The 24,124-nt window shown below is 37.6% G+C and overlaps 1 protein-coding gene across 8 annotated transcripts in view; it reads left to right on the top strand.

Moving 5' to 3' along the window:
* LOC120532975 (UDP-glucuronosyltransferase 2A1-like) overlaps positions 1–22,458 on the top strand; it is a 133,647-nt gene extending 111,189 nt beyond the window's left edge. For 6 of the 8 annotated variants that reach the window (XM_039759530.1, XM_039759531.1, XM_039759532.1 and 3 more), the window contains 5 exons: positions 7,944–8,092; positions 10,745–10,876; positions 13,957–14,044; positions 17,352–17,571; positions 18,631–22,458. In XM_039759530.1, coding sequence (XP_039615464.1) covers positions 7,944–8,092; positions 10,745–10,876; positions 13,957–14,044; positions 17,352–17,571; positions 18,631–18,913 — 872 coding nt within the window. In that variant the 3' untranslated portion in view covers positions 18,914–22,458. Of the gene's footprint in view, positions 1–1,253; positions 2,219–7,943; positions 8,093–10,744; positions 10,877–13,956; positions 14,045–17,351; positions 17,572–18,630 lie in introns of those variants that run through there. The other 2 variants (XM_039759533.1, XM_039759527.1) reach the window with 2 other exon arrangements.
* The last annotated feature ends 1,666 nt before the right edge of the window (positions 22,459–24,124 follow it).

Here is a 24,124-nt window from a genome sequence, read left to right as displayed (position 1 = left end):
AGACTGCACAGAGAGGAGACAAGACCAGCATTTGAGGCTAAAAAGTATATAAATTGTCAATTTATTTGGAAAATAACCAATCATTTCGGGCATTCTGAAGCTTCATTTAAACTGCATTTTGGAAGTTCAAACTTCGGGGCGCCATACATATCCATTATATATAGACAGAAATCCTGAAATGTTTTCCTCAAAACAAAAAAAAAACAATTTCTTTATGACTGAGGAAAGAAAGACTTGAACATATTGGATGACAAGGGGGTGAGTACATTATCTGTACATTGTTGTTGTCAAAGTAAACTAATCCTTTCAGATTGAATTGCATTATATATTTTGGACTGAATTTCTTAGTTTTAAACATTTTGTGTAAGCAACACAATTTTATTTTCAGATATTAATGTAGCACAGATATGCATATAATTTAAATATAGCAATGCAAATAAGATACATAATATATGTATATAAGTTCATCTTTTCTGTAAAAATTTTTCTGTGCAAAAATAAACGTATCGAAAATTTAACCTCTGTTTGTTTTAGTACTGCAACTTGACTCGACTTGACTTGCTTAGGGTGAACCCTTGACTTGACTTGACTTGCTTGATTTGTCTTAACTGTGACTTGAGACTTGACTCGAGACTTGATGGTTAACACTTGAAACTTGCTTGGACTTGATCATATGCGACTTGTCCCCATCTCTGCAAACAAGTAGCTCCTCAACATATGATGAACCAGATTATGTTGGCTCAGAAAAAAATATAAACCAAAATGGGCAAAATCCAAATAAACAAAAACATCAAAGTGAAAACCATCCCCACTTTACAAAAGTGAAGTGACGACTAACTCATGGGTGTCCACTTTCTGAAGAGCCTCCCAGCCCCTATGTCCTGGGTTTTCAATGCCACTCAATGCGTGGGGTTTGCGTATTCTTCATTTTGTCTTCAGGAGTTTTCTTCCAACACCCCCAGATCTTGTATGTGATATTAATTGATGACACTAACCCTGCCTCTGTCCTGCAATGAACTACTGTCTTGTTCAGGGTCTGGTCCTGCCTTGTACTGGCTACTTTGAAGTTAGCATCCCACAACCCTGAAGCAGATGACAAATAAAGTGCTGTATGGACGCAATCCATAAGGAAACCTTTGCTCGCAGTTGTAAAGCCATGACAACGGGCCTGCTTTTTGAACCCTAGTTACTGTTTCCGGTAGTCGTATGTGGCCGTTATTGTTTGGGGCATTTTGTTTATAAGAGGGAGAGCGCACACCCTTTAAAACACTCGGCTTCCCTGCCCACAAAGGTTTACTGCTGCGGTTTTTTTTTGTATGTGCTTATGGATTAGATGAGACGACGCGTAAAATCTGTGCCTTACCCACGAACCTTGTCTTATCAATGTCGAAATCGCGACCTTGCAAACATTAAATCATTAATGCGGGTAGCGGAACTAAAATCTCAGACCAGAAACTCCAGAGGGCTGTAGCAGCGCCGCAGCTCCCTGTCATGCCGCCTCCACGTTTCTCTCTCACGACTCTTCTCGTACTGTTGGCCTGTGGTTCGCAGCTTGTCACAGCTGGTAAAATACTGATATGGCCCGGGGACTATAGCCACTGGATCAGCTTGCAAGCCGTTACCGAATCGCTGGTTGCAAGAGGCCATGCGGTGACCGTTTTAGTTCACTCCGCCACCAAGTTTGTGAAGCACCAGGAAAGCGCGGGGTACGATGTGGAAGTGTTCGATGTCTCCTTCACAAGCCAGGAGGTGGATGGCCTTCTGGAGCAGATGCTGTCGGTCAACGTGTACGAATATTCATCGCTGTCATACTGGCAGCTGCTGTCAAGAAATAGCGGCATCATGCACAACTTCACGGCGCTACACAAACACGTCTGCGATGGCTTGTTCGGGAACCGCGCCCTGCTGGAGAAGCTGCGCGCCTCTCGCTTCGACGTGCTGCTTTCCGACCCGGTCTTCTTTTGCAGCGAGTTGATTGCAGTTAAATTCGGTATCCCGTTCATCTACACCCTGCGCTTCTCGATGGCCTACACGATCGAGCGACTGTGCGGCCAGATGCCGGCGCCACCGTCCTTCGTGCCGGCTGTTCCCACACTTTACACGGACAAAATGAGTTTTCTACAGCGGTCCGTCAACTTTTTCTCCTTCATGGCTCAGGATGTCCTGTTCACGACGATGGGCTCATGGAACTGGAACGCATACTACAGTGACATGTTGGGTAAGTCTTGTATACAACCCCTGAAAAACCTCAAATGCATCACACCTCTGTCCTACTTCTAACCGTAATACTCCAATGCTTATCAATAAACAAGTAAGCATTGTTTCTTTGTGGATTTCATAGAATAACGTTTATATAAAAACCTTCGCCAAGTGGCCAACAGAGAGAGGTGAGGACTGATAACTGAATTGTCAGCGCTGTCTTAGGCCTGATGTGTCACAAATACTCGACAGCACCAGGTGCACCATCGGTCTGTATTGTATACTGTCGCCATAAACGGCAAAATCACAAGACATGTCCAGCTCCATTTTTATTGTAGGTGGTAGTAGTATTGAGTAGTACAGGGTACAGTAACAATCATACTCATTTGTGACATGAAAAACAATGTATTAAAAATACATAACTTCATTTTATTGAATAGAAAACACAAACGGACATGAACATAATTGATAAGTCCACATCTGTGATAAATATGACAACAATGTAAACATATGTAGACAAAGTGTAAGGCGGCACAGGAAATATTTAAGTGCTATATTACACATTAGCTATGCATAAGAACATTAAAAGATACTGGTGGAAGATACCCATACTGAGCCAGGACATCCAAATTAACAATTTGTGAGCTTGGTGGCCTGTGGGGAAAAAAAACTGATCTTTATATCTGCTTGTTTTGTCGTAATTTATTCTATAATGACTGGCATCATTGTATACATCATAACACACACAATCATTGACCCAGTTTACACTGGAGATCTTGAAAACTCCTTTACAATATATTTTAAATCATAACAGCATTTCAAATCCATTTAATCCATTTTATGGATGTGGAGATCCTAGAGATGACTGTGCGCAGTATCCTGCACAACACAGGAAACCACTTTGGACAAGGTGGTCACCCATCACCAGACACGCTCACACACATAATGCCAATGTGGAATCACCAGTTAACGTACCGTGCATACCTTCAGTAGTACTAGAGGGAACATGGAGTGTCTGGAGCAAAACCCACACAGGCATAGAGAGAGAGATTGCAAACTCCACATAGGGAACATCTTGACACAACCCCTGTGAGACAGTGGCACTACCTGCAGTGTTTTAAATCAATTTTATTCATAGGGTGCTCAATCATATGGTAATTGTAATTAAGATGCAAACATTAATGCCACATTGAATAATATGAACATCTGATTTCCTGATTATTTTCTGCTTCACCTTTGGTTATTTACATGTAAAAACGGGACACTCCCTAAAAAATCAAGTTGGGCTTTATTAAAAACTAAGAAAAAAAAATTTAGTTTGGTCACTAACAATGAAGAATACAATGCACATGGTAAAAGAAAAAGAAAAAAAAAAAAACTACTCCCACAGTGACAGGCCAAGAGTTCAGTTAAGGTTCCTTAATCTCCAAGACGGGAATGCTTGTAAACTGCACAAACAGGTTAAGTGTTATTGTCCTGTGTATATAGTACATGCTGTACAAGGCAGAAGGAATTCTTAATGTGGCATGTCTTCTTAGAATAGCTGACAAAAACGCCTGTAGCAAAAATAGCATGCAAAAATATATACAGTTTTATACAATATGTATTTGTTAGTATTTGTGTGTGTGTGTATATAAATATATATATATATATGTATTTGTGTGTGTATATATAAAATATACAGTGCCCTCCACTATTATTGGCACTTCTTATAAAAAATTAGTAAGAAGTGTTAGAAAAAAACTCTTGAAGAACCGTCATCTTGCACTGAAAATATGAGAAACATCTGACTTTTAATTGAAACAAGCTCATTCTAAAAAAAACAAAGTCCTCATCAACAAATAAATATTTTTAACAAAAACACATGTGCCACAATTGTTGGCACCCCTGACATTTAATACTTTGTACAACCCCCTTTTGCCAGTGTAACGACCTGGATTCTTCTCTTGTAACCTTTTATAAGGTTGGGGAATACAGAGCATGAGACTGAGTCTGAGACTCTCCAGATTATCCAGGGTCCTAGGCCCTCCTCTTCAGCTCACTCTACAGGTTTTCAGTAGGGGTTCAGGTCAGGGGACTGAAATGGCCATGGCAGAAGTTTGATTTTTGTGGTCAGTTAACCATTATAGGGCTGATCTGGACATGTGTTTCGGATCATTATCCTGCTGGAAGATCCAATGACAATCCAGTTTTAGTTTCCTGATGGAGGCAGTCAGGTTTTGATTTAAAATCTCCTCATATTTCATGGAATCCATGATGACATGTACACTAACAATGTTTCCAGGGCCTTTGGAGGAAAATCAGCCCCACTACATCACAAAACCTCCGCCATATTTCACAGTTGGGACAAGGTTTTTTTCATTATAGCTGTCCTTCTTCTTACAACAAACCCACTTTGTATGTTTATTGCCAAAAAGTTACATTTTTGATTCATCAGACTATAGAACACGGTTCCTGTCAAAGTTGTAGTAACGTTTTACATACTCCAGGCACTTACGTTTGTGGATAAGTGAAAGAAAAGGCTTCTTTCTGGCATACCTTCCAAATGATCTGTTGGCATGGAGATGCTGTCTGATGGCAGTTCTGGAGGCTTGATAACCCCAGGATTTTACTTTTTTTTTTTTTGCAATTCCCCAACAGTGATCTTTGGAGATATTATTGGCTCTCTTACCATCCTTCTCGCTGTATGTGGGGGTAAAATAAATTTGGGTCCTCTTCCAGAAAAATTTGTCTCAGTTTCAGTTGATGACCACTTTTTTATTATTGCCCTGTCTGTAGAAATGGGCATTTTTCAGGCGAGTAGGTGTTTTTTTTTATAATTATTTTCTAAGTTATGAAGGGCAACACACTTCTCCCTCATTTAGATTGAGTGTTCTCTTTTCTTTGCCACCCTGATGGTTGGATAAGGACATTTGGTTCTGTGTTTCCTAACATTCCTATCTTGGAGATCGAGGAACCTTGACTGAACTCTTGACATGTGACTGTGGGTGTTGTCTTTTTTTTTTTTTTTTTTTACAGCGTACATTGTATTCTTCATTATTACTCTTTGTATTATTTGTCAGATACTGTATAATATACCCACAGTGTTAGTTATGGCATTATATTTTATATTATATATTACAGTGGGGCAAAAAAGTATTCAGTCAGCCACCAATTGTGCAAGTTCTCCCACTTAAAAAGATGAGAGAGGCCTGTAATTTTCATCATAGGTATACCTCAACTATGAGAGACAAAATGAGAAAAAAAATCCAGAAAATCACATTGTCTGATTTTTGAAGAATTTATTTGCAAATTATGGTGGAAAATAAGTATTTGGTCAATAACAAAAGTTCATCTCAATACTTTGTATTTTTTTTTTGTTATATACCCTTTGTTGGCAATGACAGAGGTCAAACATTTTCTGTAAGTCTTCACAAGGTTTTCACACACTGTTGCTGGTATTTTGGCCCATTCCTCCATGCAGATCTCCTCTAGAGCAGTGATGTTTTGGGGCTGTCGCTGGGCAACACGGACTTTCAACTCCCTCCAAAGATTTTCTTTGGGGTTGAGATCTGGAGACTGGCTAGGCCACTCCAGGACCTTGAAATGGTGTGTTTGGGATCATTGTCATGCTGAAAGACCCAGCCACGTTTCATCTTCAATGCTCTTGCTGATGAAAGGAGGTTTTCACTCAAAATCTGACGATACATGGCCCCATTCATTCTTTCCTTTACACGGATCAGTCGCCCTGGTCCCTTTGCAGAAAAACAGCCCCAAAGCATGATGTGTCCACCCCCATGCTTTACAGTTGGTATGTTGTTCTCTGGATGCAACTCAGCATTCTTTCTCCTCCAAACACGACCAGTAGAGTTTTTACCAAAACGTTCTATTTTGGTTTCATCTGACCATATGACATTGTCCCAATCCTTTTCTGGATCATCCAAGTGCTCTCTAGCAAACTTCAGACAGGCCTGCACATGTACTGGCGTAAGCAGGGGGACACTTCTGGCACTGCAGGATTTGAGTCCCTGGCGGCGTAGTGTGTTACTGATGGTAGCCTTTGTTACTTTGGTCCCAGCTCTCTGCAGGTCATTCACTAGGTCCCCCTGTGTGGTTCTGGGATTTTTGCTCACCTTTCTTGTGATCTTTTTGACCCCACGGGGTGAGATCTTGCATGGAGCCCCAGATCGAGGGAGATAATCAGTGGTCTTGTATGTCTTCCATTTTCTAATAATTGCTCCCACAGTTGATTTCTTCACACCAAGCTGCTTACCTATTGCAGATTCAGTCTTCCCAGCCTGGTGCAGGTCTACAATTTTGTTCTGGTGTCCTTTGGCAGCTCTTTGCTCTTGGCCATAGTGGAGTTTGGAGTGTGACTGTTTGAGGTTGTGGACAGGTGTCTTTTATATTGATAACGAGTTCAAACAGGTGCCATTAATACAGGTAAGGAGTAGAGGGCAGAGGAGCCTCTTACAGAAGAGGTTACAGGTCTGTGAGAGCCAGAAATCTTGCTTGTTTGTAGGTGACCAAATACTTATTTTCCACCATAATTTGCAAATAAATTCTTTAAAAATCAGACAATGCGATTTTCTGGATTTTCTTTTCTCATTTTGTCTCTCATAGTTGAGGTATACCTATGATGAAAATTACAGGCCTCTCTCATCTTTTTAAGTGGGAGAACTTGTACAATTGGTGGCTGACTAAATACTTTGTTGCCCCACTGTATGTTATTTTAAAATGAGTCAAGAACACTGGGACACAGTTGGAAATGTGTTAAAAGTAAATTTTACACAAACATTAGGAAGTATTTCTTTACACAGAGACACTTGGAATAAGTTACCAAGCTGTGTGGTAGACAGTAGGACTTTAGGGACTTTCAAAACACGACTTGATGTTATTTTTGAAGAATTAATTAATGAGCTTTGTTAGGCTGAATGGCCTGTTCTTATCTAGATTGTTGTAATTTTATAATTGTTATTTGTATTTAATATGAATTTCAATTAATAAAGTTTATCTAATCTAATATTTGTTATTAAGATGGCTGTTCATTTTACTATCTGTGGACAGAAATTGCCCAAACAATTCAGATGACTACAGTATAATTTTTCTGTAATGTTCAAAACGAAAATTGTTTTATTAATTATAAAAATAATGAATTCATTAAAATGTAATTGTGCAAGTTATTTCTTGCACATGATTATTTCTTAAATTTTACTAGATGTTTGTTTATATTTATATGTGTATTTATTCTGTTCCAGGATAACACTATTTGGATGTCTGTTGTATTTGCTTTCATATCCACATGTTCATCTTATGTGTACTTTGTGTCCTGGGGATTACCGCTCCTACCAGTACAAATCACACAGGCTTATTCTAGTACCATTGTCTACTGTTACTTTCTGTTTTTAACTTAAAACATTTTTTTCCATCCATTATCCAACCCACTATATCCTAACTACAGGGTCACGGGGAACTGCTGGAGCCAATCCCAGCCAACACAGGGCACAAGGCAGGAAACAGGGCCCAGGCAGGGCGCCAGCCCACCGCAGACATTTTTTTCCTCTGAAACAAAACATTGAGTTATTCAGGTTTATGGATTAGTGATTATATTTAATTTGAGGTGCTTTTTTTAATTTTTAAATATGTAAATTTAACATGATCTCACAGAAACTTAAATAGTAATAGATATTTAAATGCTAAAGAAAGTTTTTGGCTACACTAATTGGGAACTTCATTAATGCAGTGTATTATTTTTCTTTCACAAGGGAGACCCACCAGCCTCTGTGAAATGATGGGGAAGGCTGAAATCTGGCTGATAAGAACATACTGGGACTTTGAATTTCCGAGACCTTATCTTCCTAATTTTCAGTTTGTTGGAGGACTTCACTGTAGGCCAGCCAAGCCTTTGCCTGAGGTACTTGTACAGTTATTTTTTTATATGAGGTTGATTATAAGTAAAATGTGATTCCAGATCCAATATTCAATTAGTATTTTTTTCTATTCGATATGAGGACCAATTGAGTAAATATTTCAACATGTGGAATACTACAGACATATACAGTAGCATGGGTCCTGCTGAAACATAAAATACACTTGTACACACTGTGGTATTCACTTTGATTGGTTACATAATAAATCACCTAATAAATGTGAATAAACTATAAAAGATTTTCACAAAACGTAATTTGGTGTACAGTACAACCCCAAAATTAGCAGGGGTTACGTTCCAAGATCCCCCGCGAATTGTGAAAAACCGCAAAATTTGAATGTGGTTAAAAAAAAATGCCTATTTTCATAGTTTAAACCCTAAATATGCCCCCAAAACACTTAATTTAATTTCAAAATCAGCTTAATACATTACCTAAAAATAAAGAATGTAAAGGTAAACCTGTATACTGTACTGCTATGTCTCCCGCAGTGCTAGAATGTAAAATACCGATATTACCACTATATGTACTGTAATTCATGCAAGCGCGTTTTCATTGCCAGAAGCCTTAAGACAGTGCAGCTCGTTTCGGCGGCATCTTGGGGCTTTAACCCTTAAATTACCACATACTTGGGCGTAAATGCATCCCTGGACGCCAAATACTTTTTTGCTGCACATTAAGTAAACATCACAATTAACAAAGAAAAAGTGAAATATTAATGGAACACATTTTTTTTCATGCAAAGAGCATCACAATTACTGTGACACTGATCATTTTACACACTGCTAATGAACTGGAAGTCTGGAGACTTGATAACCCCAGGATTTTACTTTTTTTTTTGCAATTCCCCAACAGTGATCTTTGGAGATATTATTGGCTCTCTTAACCATCCTTCTCGCTCTGTGTGGGGGTAAAATAAACTTGGATCCTCTTCCAGAAAAATTTGTCTCAGTTTCAGTTGATGACCACTTTTTTTATTATTGCCCTGTCTGTAGAAATGGGCATTTTTCAGGCGAGTAGGTGTTTTTTTATAATAATTTTCTAAGTTATGAAGGGCAACACACTTCTCCCTCATTTGGATTGAGTGTTCTCTGTTCTTTGCCACCCTGGTGGTTGGATAAGGAAATTTGGTTCTTTGTTTCCTAACATTTGTTTCTCTGTTAATCAGGAAGTCATTGATTTCAGCTGGAAAGTTCCTATACACTCCAATCAGTTCAGTTTAAATGGGAAATATGCTTCAGTTACATTGTTTCACATTAGTTTCCAAGGGTGCCAACAATTATGGCATGTGTTTTTGTTAAAAAATATTTATTTCTTTATGAGGGCTTTGTTTTTCTTTGAATAAACTTGTTCCATATACAGTATATGCAAATATACAAATACTAACAAATATATATTGTATATATTTTTGCATGCTATTTTTTTTGTGCGGGTGTTTTTTGTCAGCTGCTCTAAGAAGACCCATTAAGAATTCCTTGTACCATGTACAGCATGTACTATATACACAGGACAAATAACACTTAACCTGTTTGTGCAGTTTACAAGCATTCCTATCTTGGAGATCGAGGAACCTTGACTGAACTCTTGACATGCGACTGTGGGTGTTGTCTTTTTTTTTGTACATTGTATTCTTCATTGTTACTCTTTGTATTATTTGTCAGATACTGTATAATATACCCACAGTGTTAGTTATGGTATTATATTTTATATATTATGTTAAATTAAAATGAGTTTGTCAAGAACACTGGGACACAGTTGGAAACTTGTTAAAAGTAAATTTTACACAAACATTAGGAAGTATTTCTTTACACAGAGAACCAGAGACACTTGGAATAAGTTACCAAGTAGTGTGGTAGACAGTAGGACTTTAGGGACTTTCAAAACTCGACTTGATGTTATTTTTGAAGAATTAATTAATGAGCTTTGTTAGGCTGAATGGCCTGTTCTTATCTAGATTGTTGTAATTTTATAATTATGTTATTTGTACTGAATATGAATTTCAGTTAATAAGGTTAATCTAATCTAATATTTGTTATTGAGATGGCTGTTCATTTTACTATCTGTGGACAGAAATTGCCCAAACAATTCAGATGACTACAGTATAATTTTATTTATTTATAATAAACATTTTATTTATCCATGTCTCATTTGTTTTAATTGTATGTTGACTGAACAACTAAATTAGATTTATTATATGCCTCTCTGTAAAATAGAACTTGCAATTTATTAATCATTTATTACATTTTGTGGATTCTTCTAGTTTTTCTTATTTCCAGAAACCATACATACCTTGTCAGTTGAAATCTGATATGGTTGCATTTTATTGTCTATCTGTCTGTCTGTCTGTCTGTCTGTCTGTCACATTCACCAAGAGTGTTAATATCGAAAATCTCAACTAAAATATAAAGATGATTTAATTTGAGCTGCATGAGTAAACCTTTTTGACCTTGCCATTAGGAAAATAATAAATGAGACCCATTTACTGATAATCTGTTATTTTTGTTTTCTGTTTTATACGTTGGTTTAACTTTATGAGCAGATTTCAAATAGTTGCCTATCTATAATTTTAATTGTATTCATTACACTAAATATAGAAGTTCCTAAATATTTAAACATGCAAGAAATATTTTATTTTTCAGGATATGGAGGAATTTGTTCAAAGTTCTGGAGATCACGGCATCGTGGTGCTCACTTTTGGCTCAATGATTAAAAATCTCACCAGGGAAAAGGCAAACTTGATAGCATCAGCTCTAGGGCAAATACCTCAGAAGGTGGGTAAAGCTGTAAATTACCAAGTATAATTCAACTGTTTAACTGGATTGTTCCAGTCATTCCTTAATCCAGCAGGCAAGAGGCTGAGTTTCCTCATAAGGAGCAAAATATTATCCTGAACAGGTAGAAGTGCCTTGTTGAACTTTTTGAGAACACACAAACCTAACACTTAAATGAACTGAATTTGAAATCAGCAGTAACTCAAAAATACAAATTTTATTTGCCATGACACCTGCACTGTAATTGATGTTTTTAAGAAATGCAGAAATAAAGTTAAAGTAAATCAGAAGGGACTGCATTCACCAAGAAGTGGCAGTGTCCATTCTTACCTTAGTCTAAATAACATAACTGTATAGTATTTGAGGATGGAAAGATTAACCCTATAATATTAAAGACATGGGTGTAAACAGAAAACCCAATTAAAAGTTTCAGGCTTATTGTTGTAAAACACATTCATTTCTGGCTTCATGTTTTGAACATTTAATGATAGCACAGGTGGCTTCTTTGTTGATGACTTTTTCCATAAACCTTTTGAGTGCCTAATTAGCACTTCAACCTGAACCATGGAACTCTAATTGAGCCTTCACTGTCACTGTGTGCCTTATAAAGTTTCATAAAACAATCTTTTTTCTCCTCAAGCATATTGCAGGCTTATACGACCTCTCCTTTATCATCTTTCATATTTCTAAAATGAGATGTCCCAACCTCAGTATTGTTTAGCTTTATTTCTAGCTCGCATCAATTAAGGTGTTTAAATTTCCTCATCTCATTCTCTCATGTCTGCGGTGGGCTGGCACCCTGCTGCCCGGGGTTTGTTTCCTGCCTTGCGCCCTGTGTTGGCTGGGATTGGCTCCAGCAGATTCCCGTGACCCTGTAGTTAGGATATAGCGGGTTTGATAATTGGATGGATGGATGGATTCTCTCATGTGCTACTTTCCTTAGTTGCACCTAAAAGCTTTCCTTTCATTTTCTTTGAAAGGTAGTTGACTACTGGCACGCTGATTCAAATTTCTTACGTACTTGCTGTCTTAGATAAGATTCTGTTTTGGAAATTACAAAAAAATCCATCAGCCCCAATGCACTTGTACTGCCTAATGGTAATTGTAATCTCAACTCTGGCACTAGTTTTGAGGGCCCTTCTGTTACAACTCCTCTTGATATGCCACGTAGTCTGTAGGGGGTTTTTCTCAAGGTTCTTCTTATGTACCAGATATGTACAGGTAGGTCCCATGGAAATTTTAAGCTGACTCAGTTATGAATGAGTGTGGGTTTGGTTAAATATGCCCTGATATTAATTTGCATGGACTCCATGATTAGTTCCTAAATGTGAGCTTAATTACACCATTAACTGAAATCTACGGGTGGAGATTTTCTTTGTCCATGGACCAGGTATTTGATGACTATGATACTAATCCTGAAACACAGTCTTGCTTTTGTGGTTTCTACATTAACTTGATTGAGCTAGAAATGATCTCCGCACACTAGTCAAAGTTCTTATGTTGGTATGCTCTTAACACTTTCTGAAGCTGAAGTGTGAACAGTGGGCAGGAGCTGCCTCAGGGTTCTAGAGATAGACTATTAGTGTTGCCTACATTAGGCCATTTGTATCAGGTGCAAGTCAGCACTAGAAACAGGGATTTTATTATTAATATTAGTAGAAGTAATAATAGTTTAAATAGCTTTTTAAGGTAAAGATGTTATAAGTATTTGCTACCTGCTTTACTGGACTGGCAGCGCTGTCCAACTCTCAATAGTAGAATGTCAGGGCAGATTGTTTCATCCCAAGTTAGCCAAAGCAAAAGAAGGAAAGCAAAAGAAGATATCTTCCACCATAGAGAAAAGCAGAAGGAGTTTCACTTCTTGTCACACTATCACTTTGAATCTTATGTTAGATGGTAACTAATTAAGCTGTACACTCCTGTACCATTCATTTCATTTGAGCAACACTGTCCGAACTGAGGACACTATGAGTCTAGTCATTTTTACATTTTTTCACAAATCAATTAACCCAGAGGTCGCCAAGTCCGGACCTGGAGGACCACCATGGCTGCAAGTTTTCATTCTAACTCTTTTTTTAATGAGTACCCTGTTTGTGCTGCTAATTAACTTCTTGTGAATTCATTTTAATTGAATTGCTTTTTTAAGATTTCCTCCTCTGAATTTCTTCACTTCTTTCCTTAAACGACATCCAAACAGAAATGAAATGTGAAGCGAGGGAGCCAACAGAAGACCAACTAAGTGAGGGCCTCAAACTCCAACCAATTTCACTCCAACCAGCTGCGTAATGAGGTGCCAGTTCTTGTCGTTAATTACGCCCGTTCTTTAATTTTGTGGCTTGTTGCTGCTCTCATGGTGTATTAGCACACATTTCTGAAATTGTTGATTTTCTCTTTCTAAGAGCACTGGTGAAATGTTTTGGGGACCTGAGCAGATCGACATTCCTGACACCTTCATCTTTCTTTATTTTCAGATATTGTATGATGGACACCAGTTGTTTCGGCTCATTTTGTATCTCATTGTTTGGTTGCTAATTAAGGAAATAGAAACAATTTAAGGGTCTGAGCCTTCAAGAACAAGTTAATTAAAATGAATTGAAAAGAAGTTAATTAGCAGCAAAAACAGGTCACTCATTAAGAAAAGGGTTAGAATGAAAACCTGCAGCCATGGTGGTCCTCCAGGACCGGAGCTGGTGACCCCTGAAATAAAATAAAAAATCATAAAATCTAAATAATTAGACAATAGGCAATATTCATTCTTAAACACTCAAAAGAATAAAATATGAGAAGTCTTATTACAAAAAAAGTATCAATTTTAAAGTGAAAACTCAAAATTAAAGCTATGTATAAAATGAGTATTAAGTGTAGTAATTTGAATAGGCCTTGTCTTTCAGAACAATTACATTGTTGAGATTCATACTTGTCTCTTTGATAGCCTAACCAGCAGAATGTTATTAATGGGATGCCTAATGAAATTCAAAGTGAAATTGTATGTGTCAGCTTAGAAAGCCTGAAAGGATGTTGGATAATTACAGTATACTGTTGTGTGTATTCTTAAATACATGTTCTCTTTCAATGTTCAGGTTCTGTGGAGGTACAGCGGTGAGACTCCAGAAACATTGGCCCCCAACACTCGGCAGTATAATTGGATCCCCCAAAATGACCTTCTCGGTGAGGCTTTCTGGTCCAGTATAACATTTGTGTTTTTTTTTTTTATTCTTAATTGCTTTTAAAAGTGCTGTCTAACAATGCTAACATAGGTACAAGGTGCTGTAGAAAACTAACAGTGGCTGCATTTTGTGTAATAAAAACTTGTCCAAAAACACAATTTTGAACAAAGTCGCTTGAACAGCCAAAAAACAACAGTTTCCATGTTTTGCAGTAATTAGGTAAAATAGATATTTCAGATCACTAATTTGCATTAGTCTTGGCAGAACAGGGCAACAGACAGGAACAACCTAGGATGTTAATGCCAGTCTATCACACACATCCACACTTGTTAATGCTGAGCACATTTAGATTTACAGAGTAAAAAAATCTTTGGTGTATTTGAGACATCTTAGAAAACCATACTAGAACATTAGAAGAATCTAGTTGAGAACAAGCCATGCAACCCAACAAAGCTTGCCCATTTTATCCACTTAATTCTTCCAAAATAACGCCAAGTTTTGAAAGTCCCTAAAGGCCTACTGCCTACCACACTACTTGGTCACTTATTCCATGTGTATGTGGTCCTCTGTGTAAAGAAAAGCTTCCTAATATTTGTGCAAAATTTTCCTTTAACAACTTTCAACAGTGTCCCAGTTCTTGATGAACTCTTTTCAAAGTAATAGTTTCGATCGACCATACAAATTCCCCTTATAATTTTAAACACTTCAGTCAGGTCTCCTCTTAATCTTCTTTTGCTTAAACTGAAAAGTCTCAGCTCTTTTAATTTTTCCTCATAACTCATCCCCTGTAGCCCTGGACACAGCCTAGTTGCTCTTCTCTGGACCTTCTCTAGCTCTGCTATGTCTTTTTTGTAGCCTGGAGACTAAAACTGCACCCAGTACTCCAGTTGAGGCCTCACCAGCACGTTATAAAGCTTGAGCAGAACTTCCTTGGACTGAGCTATTTAACCTAACATATCTGGAGAAGACCTATATATTCACTGGAAGAAGATGCAGATTGCTCACTAATATAATGGCAAAGACAGGAATTGAATCCTGTTCTCTAGAGCTGCGACACAATGATGGTACTTTAAAAAGATCTTCTTTTCAGTATTGTATGTCCCATATTAAATGCTTCAGAATGGCTTTCACTATGTAAAAAGTGTTTTAATGAAAGCTAGTGTAAGTGAAGTTGTAAATATCTTTTTACGTTTCATTGGCTTTTCTGTTGATGGGTGCCTCCAGATACTTTGCTCTTCCATTTTTGGATGTTCTGCCCTTTGCGGCCTGAGTGCCTCTGCTCTATAATACTGCCGTTGCCCTTATATTAAGCTGAATAAAGAGCTTGTTAGACAATTATCGATACCATTCCACTGGCTCTGAATTGACTTTTATTTTTATGCTGTTTATCAGGGTTTCCATTTACAAGTAGAATTTCTGGTTTTAATATCAGCATTGATTCATGCAGTTTTCTATCATTTTAAATAACAGATTTTTATTAGCCCAGATATTTCAGACTTGTCTAAATGTCTTTGGGTGTATTATGGTGGCGTTTTGTCTGGGGAAGCAGCAGTAGTGGCATTTGTTATTCTAACTTGCAGTTCGACATAATCAAAAATACTCAAAAAAGTATAAACATTTGTAATGAAAACTTATTTTTATACTCCCTGGTATATTTTAAATAAAATGGTAAAACGGAGTAAGAAATGAATTTTGTGCCAAGCATGAAACCCAAAGAATCAAAGTGAAAATCCCATATGCACTCCGGCATTTCTTCCCTGACTATTTGCTCTTGTTTAAAAAAAAATAAATAAATGCAAATATTTATGCTATAGCTGGTGCTGGTAAAGTGCTGTGACATGGCGTAAAGGTACTATATTAAATAATGTTTTTTTTATTAATGCCTTTTTAAATATATTTTGTTAGTTTTCAAAAATACATTAGCATGAGTGCACTACATGTATTGTTTTTATACTGTATTCTGTTTCAAAATGAACACAACCATACTTTTCCAGTAAACACAATATTGCTAAAACATCAAATCATAAGATTAGGAACTGAATGTAAAGGTTATTGGCTGGGAATGCCAGTTTCAGAATGCACCATAAAAAGGGTTATTTAGTTTGTGTTTAAGTGAAGAATATTGAAAAGGAACAGAGCAACTTAACGTCACTTAGAAAAGTCAAAATATTGGAGAAGACGTTTCAGAGGATTTCACCTATTGATATTGTTATGCGGCAAGTAAACATTTTTAACAAGAAGCTATAGGCCATCTCGAGGGGCGGTTAATGTGGCATAACATTCTGAAACACGCTTAAGCCATTTGACGTCCTGGGTGGGATGGGGCATTTTATGTGCTGAGCAATAATTGCACAACATAATTATGGCATTTGAATCTTTAAAATATTAGATTAGGTAAACTTTATTAATCCCATGGGGGAAATGCAGATGCAAACGGCAGTAGAAACATATGAGACAAAGATACAGACTCACAAGACCGATAATACAGCCAATCGATGAATAAATTAAAACTTGACGAGTGATGGCAGTGGGCAGAGACACTTCTTAGCACACTGCGGTGGAATGAACCTGTAGATGAACGTGATCCAAGAGAGTGCCTCCTAGATGGGATGGAGGGGATTTTTCGTGATGGAACCCAATTTTTGCCACTATCCACTTTTCCACAGCAGCTTCCAGTATGTCCAGGGTTTGTTCTGTGATGGAGAAGGCTTTCCTGAATAGTTATTAATATACAGTAGTTTGTCAATATGGATCTGCTTTTAACACTTTACAGGTACTGTTGTGATCTAAGCAATCGTAATTTTAAAATCAAACCAAATTTCATTTTTCTTATGCTATTATAGAAAGTACAATGCGTAGTGAAAGGCTTAGATGCTGAACTCAAAGACAATACGTTAAAAAAATATAAAAAGACAATAAATAGTAAACACTCAACTCTGTAAATGCCAATATGTACAATGACAGCATTGTATTAATAATATAAAATCAATAAGTAACTTAATATAGGATAATTAACAATTAAAAATAGGGCATCATGCAGCTCTAGACACTGTCCTCATTTAGAGGTTTGAGATTGTAAATGGATTGTGAAAAGAAGCCCCTCCTGAATATCACTGATGATTTTCTTTGCGCTGGTCCGAAAATGTTAGTGAGTACCCACCTGGTGATGTGTTCAGCTGACCATACCACTCTCTGCAGTGCCTTGTGGACAAAGGCTGGCAAAATAATACTCCTGTGGATAACTTAGAACAATATTTGACTTCAGGGGGCTTAGTCGTTAATCTGATATTTTTCTACTGTTTCACTAGGTCATCCAAAAACAAGGGCTTTCATCACCCATGGAGGAACAAATGGTATTTATGAAGCTATTTACCATGGCATTCCAATGGTTGGCATTCCAATGTTTGGAGATCAGCCTGATAATATGGTTCACATGAAAGCTAAAGGCGCAGCAGTTGTTGTCAACTTCAACACCATGACAAGTCAAGATTTGGTAGATGCCTTAAATACTGTGATAAACAATCCAACGTAAGTGTAAATGTGTGTATCTGTGCTGTACGTCTTAATGTATGCTTGTTCTGTGGTAGCAGCCTCTTTAAATTCAGATAAGTAACGGGGCTGCAGAGACCCAGGGGCCTGTTCTAGTAGAAATGGGGGCAAATCAGGAAACAGCCCTGGCTGTTGATTAGGCGACACCTCCATCCTCTGTGCAGCTCTGATTGTACAATACATTAAAACAATCTAGACGAGAACAGGCCATTCAGCCCAACAAAGCTCGCCAGTCCTATCCACTTGTTTCCTCCAAAAAAACATCAAGTCGAGTTTGATTGTAGAGTAGTACTGTGTACAGTATGTGCTAATAAAAACGGTAATTGGCATATATTTCTTGATACTGATACGTTCACGGGTGCTACAAGTGAGTTAATGATTGAAGAGCATGGTTTCCCATCATACTTTAGAGTTAAAAGTGTCTCTTTGATGCACTGGGTGGAGGGATTCCACCTGAAGATTTAATCATTTAAATGGCTGTGGCTTATTAAATTAGTTATTTAACATTTACCTTAGAAAGCAGTTTGGCTGTTTACCAAAAAAGAAAGGATTTCACTAAAAGATTTGTTTCTGAATGTGACTTTCACTGATTTGGATAGCCAGGATAGAAGAGGTTTAGGAATTCTGTTCTAGATCACTATACTGTAGGATAAACCCTGGTAACAATCTCAATATGAATAAATATAACATTCCTAAGCCAGCTTATTCATTTAGAGATGAGGGAATCCGGAGAATTGGGCAGAGGACTGGAAGCAGCCCTGGACAGGAAACGCAATCATCCTCGCCGTAACACCGGGCCAGTTTAGAGCAACAGTTAACCTTTAACATTTGTCTTTGAGGATGTGGGAGGACACCTGAAATCTCTTTAAGGCCAGACATCTTTTTATATTTTCACCCACTGGTTGAACCCTAGCACGTTGGATCCCTAAAGTGGCAGTGCTAATCACTGTTCCACTACTGCTCTCCTCTTAATGTGAATATTCAAACCATGTGACCTGTTTGTCCTGACTTTTCTTTTCTTGCATTTGTCTTTAACAGGTATAAAGAAAGTGCTATGAAGCTGTCCAGGATACACCATGACCAGCCAGTGAAACCTTTGGACACAGCTGTGTTTTGGATTGAGTTTGTAATGCGCCATAAGGGAGCCAAGCACCTGAGGCCTGCAGCTCACAACCTCACGTGGTACCAGTACCACTGCCTGGATGTGATTGCATTCCTTTTAGTTTGCATTCTTACTTCAGTGATTATCACGTACAAATGTTGCATTTTCTGTTTCCGAAAATGCTGCAAGAGGTCAGTGAAAAAAAGTAAACGTGAGTGATGACAGAATATACTGTACATTTTTTTATATATATATATATATATATATATATATATATATATATATTTTAGTCCTATACATTCTGTTGGGTAAATCAGGGGAACCAATAAGAAGTTATTAAATATTTTAGTAGAACTAGGATATCTTGATGTAGACAGCCTTGGAAGGGATGATGGAGAAAAAGAAATCTCAGGACTTTTATTTTTTAATTTATGATCTGTACAATTAAACTATTTTGGTCAAAAATCCTCATGGTAGCCACAGACAAAGGCTGTTTTCATATTAAAAGACGCACACCTGATTAAAGCCATATGGCCAAAACACTGTGATTCACACCTAATTTTTTAGCATGGAAATAAACTTTTATCTCGTTTTCCTTTTTCAAATAGAGTAGAAGCTGAATCGGCTCCTCTTCATTGTCTGCAAGCATTTACAGCCTTACAGGAGCTCATCCACTGTCAGAGTAGGTCAGCTATGGCGGTAGACTCAACAGTCAGGCAATGATGCTCTTCCATGATGCTGCTTTACTTTACGTACTAATTTATGATATTGCAGATCTCGTTCCAAATCAAGCAGGTTAAGAAGAAGAAAAAAAAAAATAAACTTGGGGTACCAGTTGGCAAACATGCCTCTTTAGCACTGTGATACACATGCCGTTTCATGCACTTCTTCATTCTCAGGGTGCTGTTACCAAAGCGTGCAGACGACTGCCAGTCTGTTTCCTTATTTGCTTTGCTAGCTGCATCGTCACTCTTTATCCCCAATGTGCATTACTTTAATTCCCAATTTATTTTCTTTTGTTACAAATAAAGCTGAAATCCTATATTTTCTTAATTATGACACACTTGACCAACATGAAGTGCTAATGCATCACCTGAGCATACTTCAAGAAAGTTGTAATAATGTGTTTATTTACTGCTTGATTAATTGTTAATTGGAACAAATGTATGGATAATGCAACAAGAGAGGGAGTCCACAGACATTCTAAAACGCACAAGTCTAGAGAGTCTCTGTGAGGTTTTGTGCAGGCACAGACTTTTGCTTTCATTTTATGCAGTTATGGAAACACTGTCCATCACCGCATTTGTAGTACTTCTCACTTATGGGCTTTCCTACATTATTACATAGAGCAATTGAAGCACACTTCATGGAGGGCAAGCACAGCTAATTCCAGTAATTAGACCAAATAAGTTAACGCATTGGCAGTCACAGAGGATCATCCAAACAAAAAATTTTAACTTAATTAGCAAGAAAAATATATTTCCAGGCATATAATTCTGGATTAAGATAAAGTTGCAGCAGGCCATACACAGACATGAGTGCAACTGTCTACAACTATGCGGGTGGTGTTTGCTACGCCATCATTGACATTGTCACATGCTTTAGAATCTTAAACAGACTACAAAAAGATTTAAAAATTAAAAATTTGCTAGGACTGCAAGTACAATTGATGAGCAAATGCAAGAAGAAGGAGTCGGAGGAGTAGCCATTTCTTGATAGGCCATGTCCTACATACAGAACGTTACTTTGAGGAAACTTGAAATGTTACACGGGAAATGAATAGAAAAGCTAAAATATGACATTAAGGAGTCAAACCACATTGAAGTCAGCACATTGGATAGCAGTAAGCAGGATTAAATAGACAACATTAATTCAGTTGAAAACTGCAATAAAGCATCACTGACTGAATTAGCAGCTGAAGCAGTTGTAGGTTGTGCCACAGCAGCACAGACAGCAGTCGTAACAACTGTGACATTTATTTATGTAGCACATTTTGTACATTGAATATTTAATGCAGCTCAATGTGCATATGGCAATCAGTTAGATTATATACCTAGAAAATGGGAAAAAAAAATAGAGGCGTCACATTTTTTTTACTTATTTCAAAACATTGAATCATTGTGAGGGAAGTCTGGGCATCTCTGCTCAAGCTGCTGCCCCCGCGACCCGACCTCGGGTAAGCAGAAGAGGATGGATGGATGAATCAATCATTCTTCCTCATCACAACATTGTGTTCATTGAATTTGATTTGGATAAGTTAAAACTAATAGACCATTACAACATATCACAGAAATCATCAAAATGAAAAATTAAGCCCATAAATCAAATTATTGATTATTCCTTATTAATATCACAGTCCATTCTCGTTATCCACTTTCCTGGGTAAAAATGGGTTTAGGATCCAGCAGACCCAATTCACTATAAACGTTTGCTAACCTTTACCATAAACACATAATTTCCTGTGCCATTCCTGTAAGGTTTATATGAAGGTATTTTGATCTTGTTTTTAACAAAAATGAAAAATGTAAAAGCATAAAAGAATTCAAATTTAAAATGTGAGTAGCGCACTTTAACATCAAAATGCAACAATAAAATGAATACAGTAGTTTAAAAATCTCTTGCATAAAAGAAGTCTGACATAAAACGTGAAAACATACTTTAAAAGCAGAATGTAATAAAAATTAACTTCATGAACCTGAATCTCGCCTTGAAATCTTATCGTAACAGCGTGGAGACGTCGTGAGAACAAGATCTCCTCTTCCCTTGGTGGAGTTTGGGTCACTGCTGTGTTGATGGGCCTCCCAGAATTTTTTTTTTACTGCTACACATAGCCATGAATAGAAGCACGTCGACCACAGGTGTCTTGCAAAATGGATTATACTTTTATAAAATCTGTGGGAGTGGAATTTGCAGATTGCGAGGATTTGCTGTAATAATTAGTATTTGTTATTTATCACCATTTTCATTTTGTAATCTTGCTTATTCTTCTGTTAATCAGAAGACACAGTGTGAAGTGTACTAGCTAACTGATGTCAATGGTGGCCGATTTGTGGCCACCAGTCCAGGGACATCTTCTTTAGATCACCGACATTGTGAATTATACTATCAGGATTTTCAGGGCAAAGCCCAAATCATGGTGATGAACTGGCTGTCTGGGTCTTCAGATTCAAGCCAACTAAACAGCCATTTGTCTGAATCACAGAGGTCAGTTCATAAACGTTGAGCTGAGGACATCAATGAAGTAGTAACGAAGATCAATTTGAGGTCCCACCTGATGTACCTTATTCAGCATTCCAGGAAAAGAAGGTGTGCTGTGACCAGGGTACTCCACACAGGGCATCATTTTAGATAAAATGCTGAATTTCTAATTTGATAAGATGTATTTTGAAAGAATTGAATCAGCATAAAATCTTAGGGGGTTTTCTTTCTGTTCATAAAGTACTGAGCTGCCTGTCTCCTGTTTTATTTTTTTTAATGTTTTGTTCATCTCTGTTATGTGGTGTCCAGCTTTCTGTTTGAAAATCCCACCTGATGTCAGCACAGCACCTCTGCTACTTGTCGAGGGCTTGCTTCTTTCATCTACTATTAAAAAAAAAAAAAAATGTTGATTTTAAAATTCCTGGTGACGCTAGTGTGCATTAGCCAAAGTCAATCTGTTTTGTTTTGTATTCCTGAACATTTTGTACATTGCAAGTGATGTCTGATAACTCGGGGTGTTGAGCCTTTTGTGCCTTATTAAAGACATTCTTCTGACGCTTCTCCAATTTTCCTCACGCTGCCCTTAACTTGAGTGCCTGCCTGGTTTGATTTTATGTTGTGTTTGCTTTCTGAATCTCCACAGCCTAACAGATCAAGTAGGTTAAGAAAATGGATGGACACTGAGATGTCACTTGCAGCCAGCCCATAAGTCCCTAAAGTGCCAGTAGTGTGCCAGGAGAGTGAAAAAGTGACTTCATGTAGACCTAAATAATATCCTGCCCAGTGCTTTGAACTGATCTGCTCCATTTGTCTAAGGTTATATTTCTTATTTTCTGTACCATATTACGATAGCCTAAAATGTTACTCTTAATGTCTTTTGTGGTTTCTATATTGATTGACATCAGTTTATCGATTCACTGTCGATTTGTGTCATCATGACTGAACTCGGTGACGACTGCTAGACACAAACTGACTTGACTGTACTAGTTCATATGCCACAACTGATATGACTCATCATCTTCTTCTTCTTCTCCTTTTGGCTGCTCCCGTTAGGGGTTGCCACGGCAGATCATCCAAAATTGTTGTCTGCATATTGATTTGGCAAAATTTTACACCGGATGCTGTTCCTGACGTAACCCTCCCCATTTATCTGGGTTTGGGACGTGAGGCCTTGTTTACTGTGGCAATTTTCCACTCTTTTAAGCTGAATTTAAATAAAAGTACAGTGGAACCTCGGTTCACGACCATAATTCATTCCAAAACTCTGGTCGTAAACCGATTTGGTTGTGAACTGAAGCAATTTCCCAATAGGATTGTATGTAAATACAATTAATCCGTTCCAGACCGTACGAACTGTAGTTAACTATACGATAGAATGCACATCTAATAGTAAACTAAATGTAAAAACATTCAATAACACCGAGAAAACCTTGAACAACAGAGAAAACTAACACTGCAAGAGTCCGCGCTAGAGCCTTATGAACCGCTCACTGTAAACACTTTTTTTTAATGAGTTTTAAGCACAGGGGCAAAAAAAATAGGAATATTTGAACAAATCTGAACTTTATTTAAAAACCAACCACAAGCAACCAAGAAAGTAACATTGCAGGAGTTCACGCTAATAGCCTTACAACCCGATCGCTGTAAACACTTTTTAATGAGTTTTAAGCACAGGGAAAAAAAATTAACATTTGAAAAATCCGTAACTTAATAAACAACCAAGAAAAGTAACACTGCAACAATTCACGCTACAAACCGAAAAATGAACATTTGAAAAATCTGTAATACAAAAACTAATCATAAACCACCAAGAAAACGAACCTTGCATGAGTCGAGTTCTGGCATGACGTGAGGAGAGGACGTTACAGAGCTTAGAAGCCATGGTTAACTGCAAAAGCACACGAAATGCCGTAGAGCACTAAGAGATCACAGGTAAAGAACTCACGTCTGACCGAGAACAATGCAACATATGCAGAAATCATCGGTGCGCACAAACCGAAAGGGAAACTGGCTTGTTCGTATACCGAGTGTGTGGTCGTAAACCGAGGCAAAAGTTTGGCGAACTTTTTGGTCGTAAAACCGAGTTGTACGTGTACCGAGACATTCGTGAACCGAGGTACCACTCTATATCGCAGTATATCAAATTTGATATGATAACTTGAAACAGACAAACGTAATTGGCACCTATTGTTTACTTTATTCAGCAAAAGTCACTTTTTTTTGAGTTTTGAT

Source organism: Polypterus senegalus, chromosome 7 (genome assembly GCF_016835505.1).
Source record: "Polypterus senegalus isolate Bchr_013 chromosome 7, ASM1683550v1, whole genome shotgun sequence".
Classification (NCBI taxonomy): domain Eukaryota; kingdom Metazoa; phylum Chordata; class Cladistia; order Polypteriformes; family Polypteridae; genus Polypterus; species Polypterus senegalus.
This window is presented reverse-complemented; position numbering and strand designations above follow the sequence as displayed.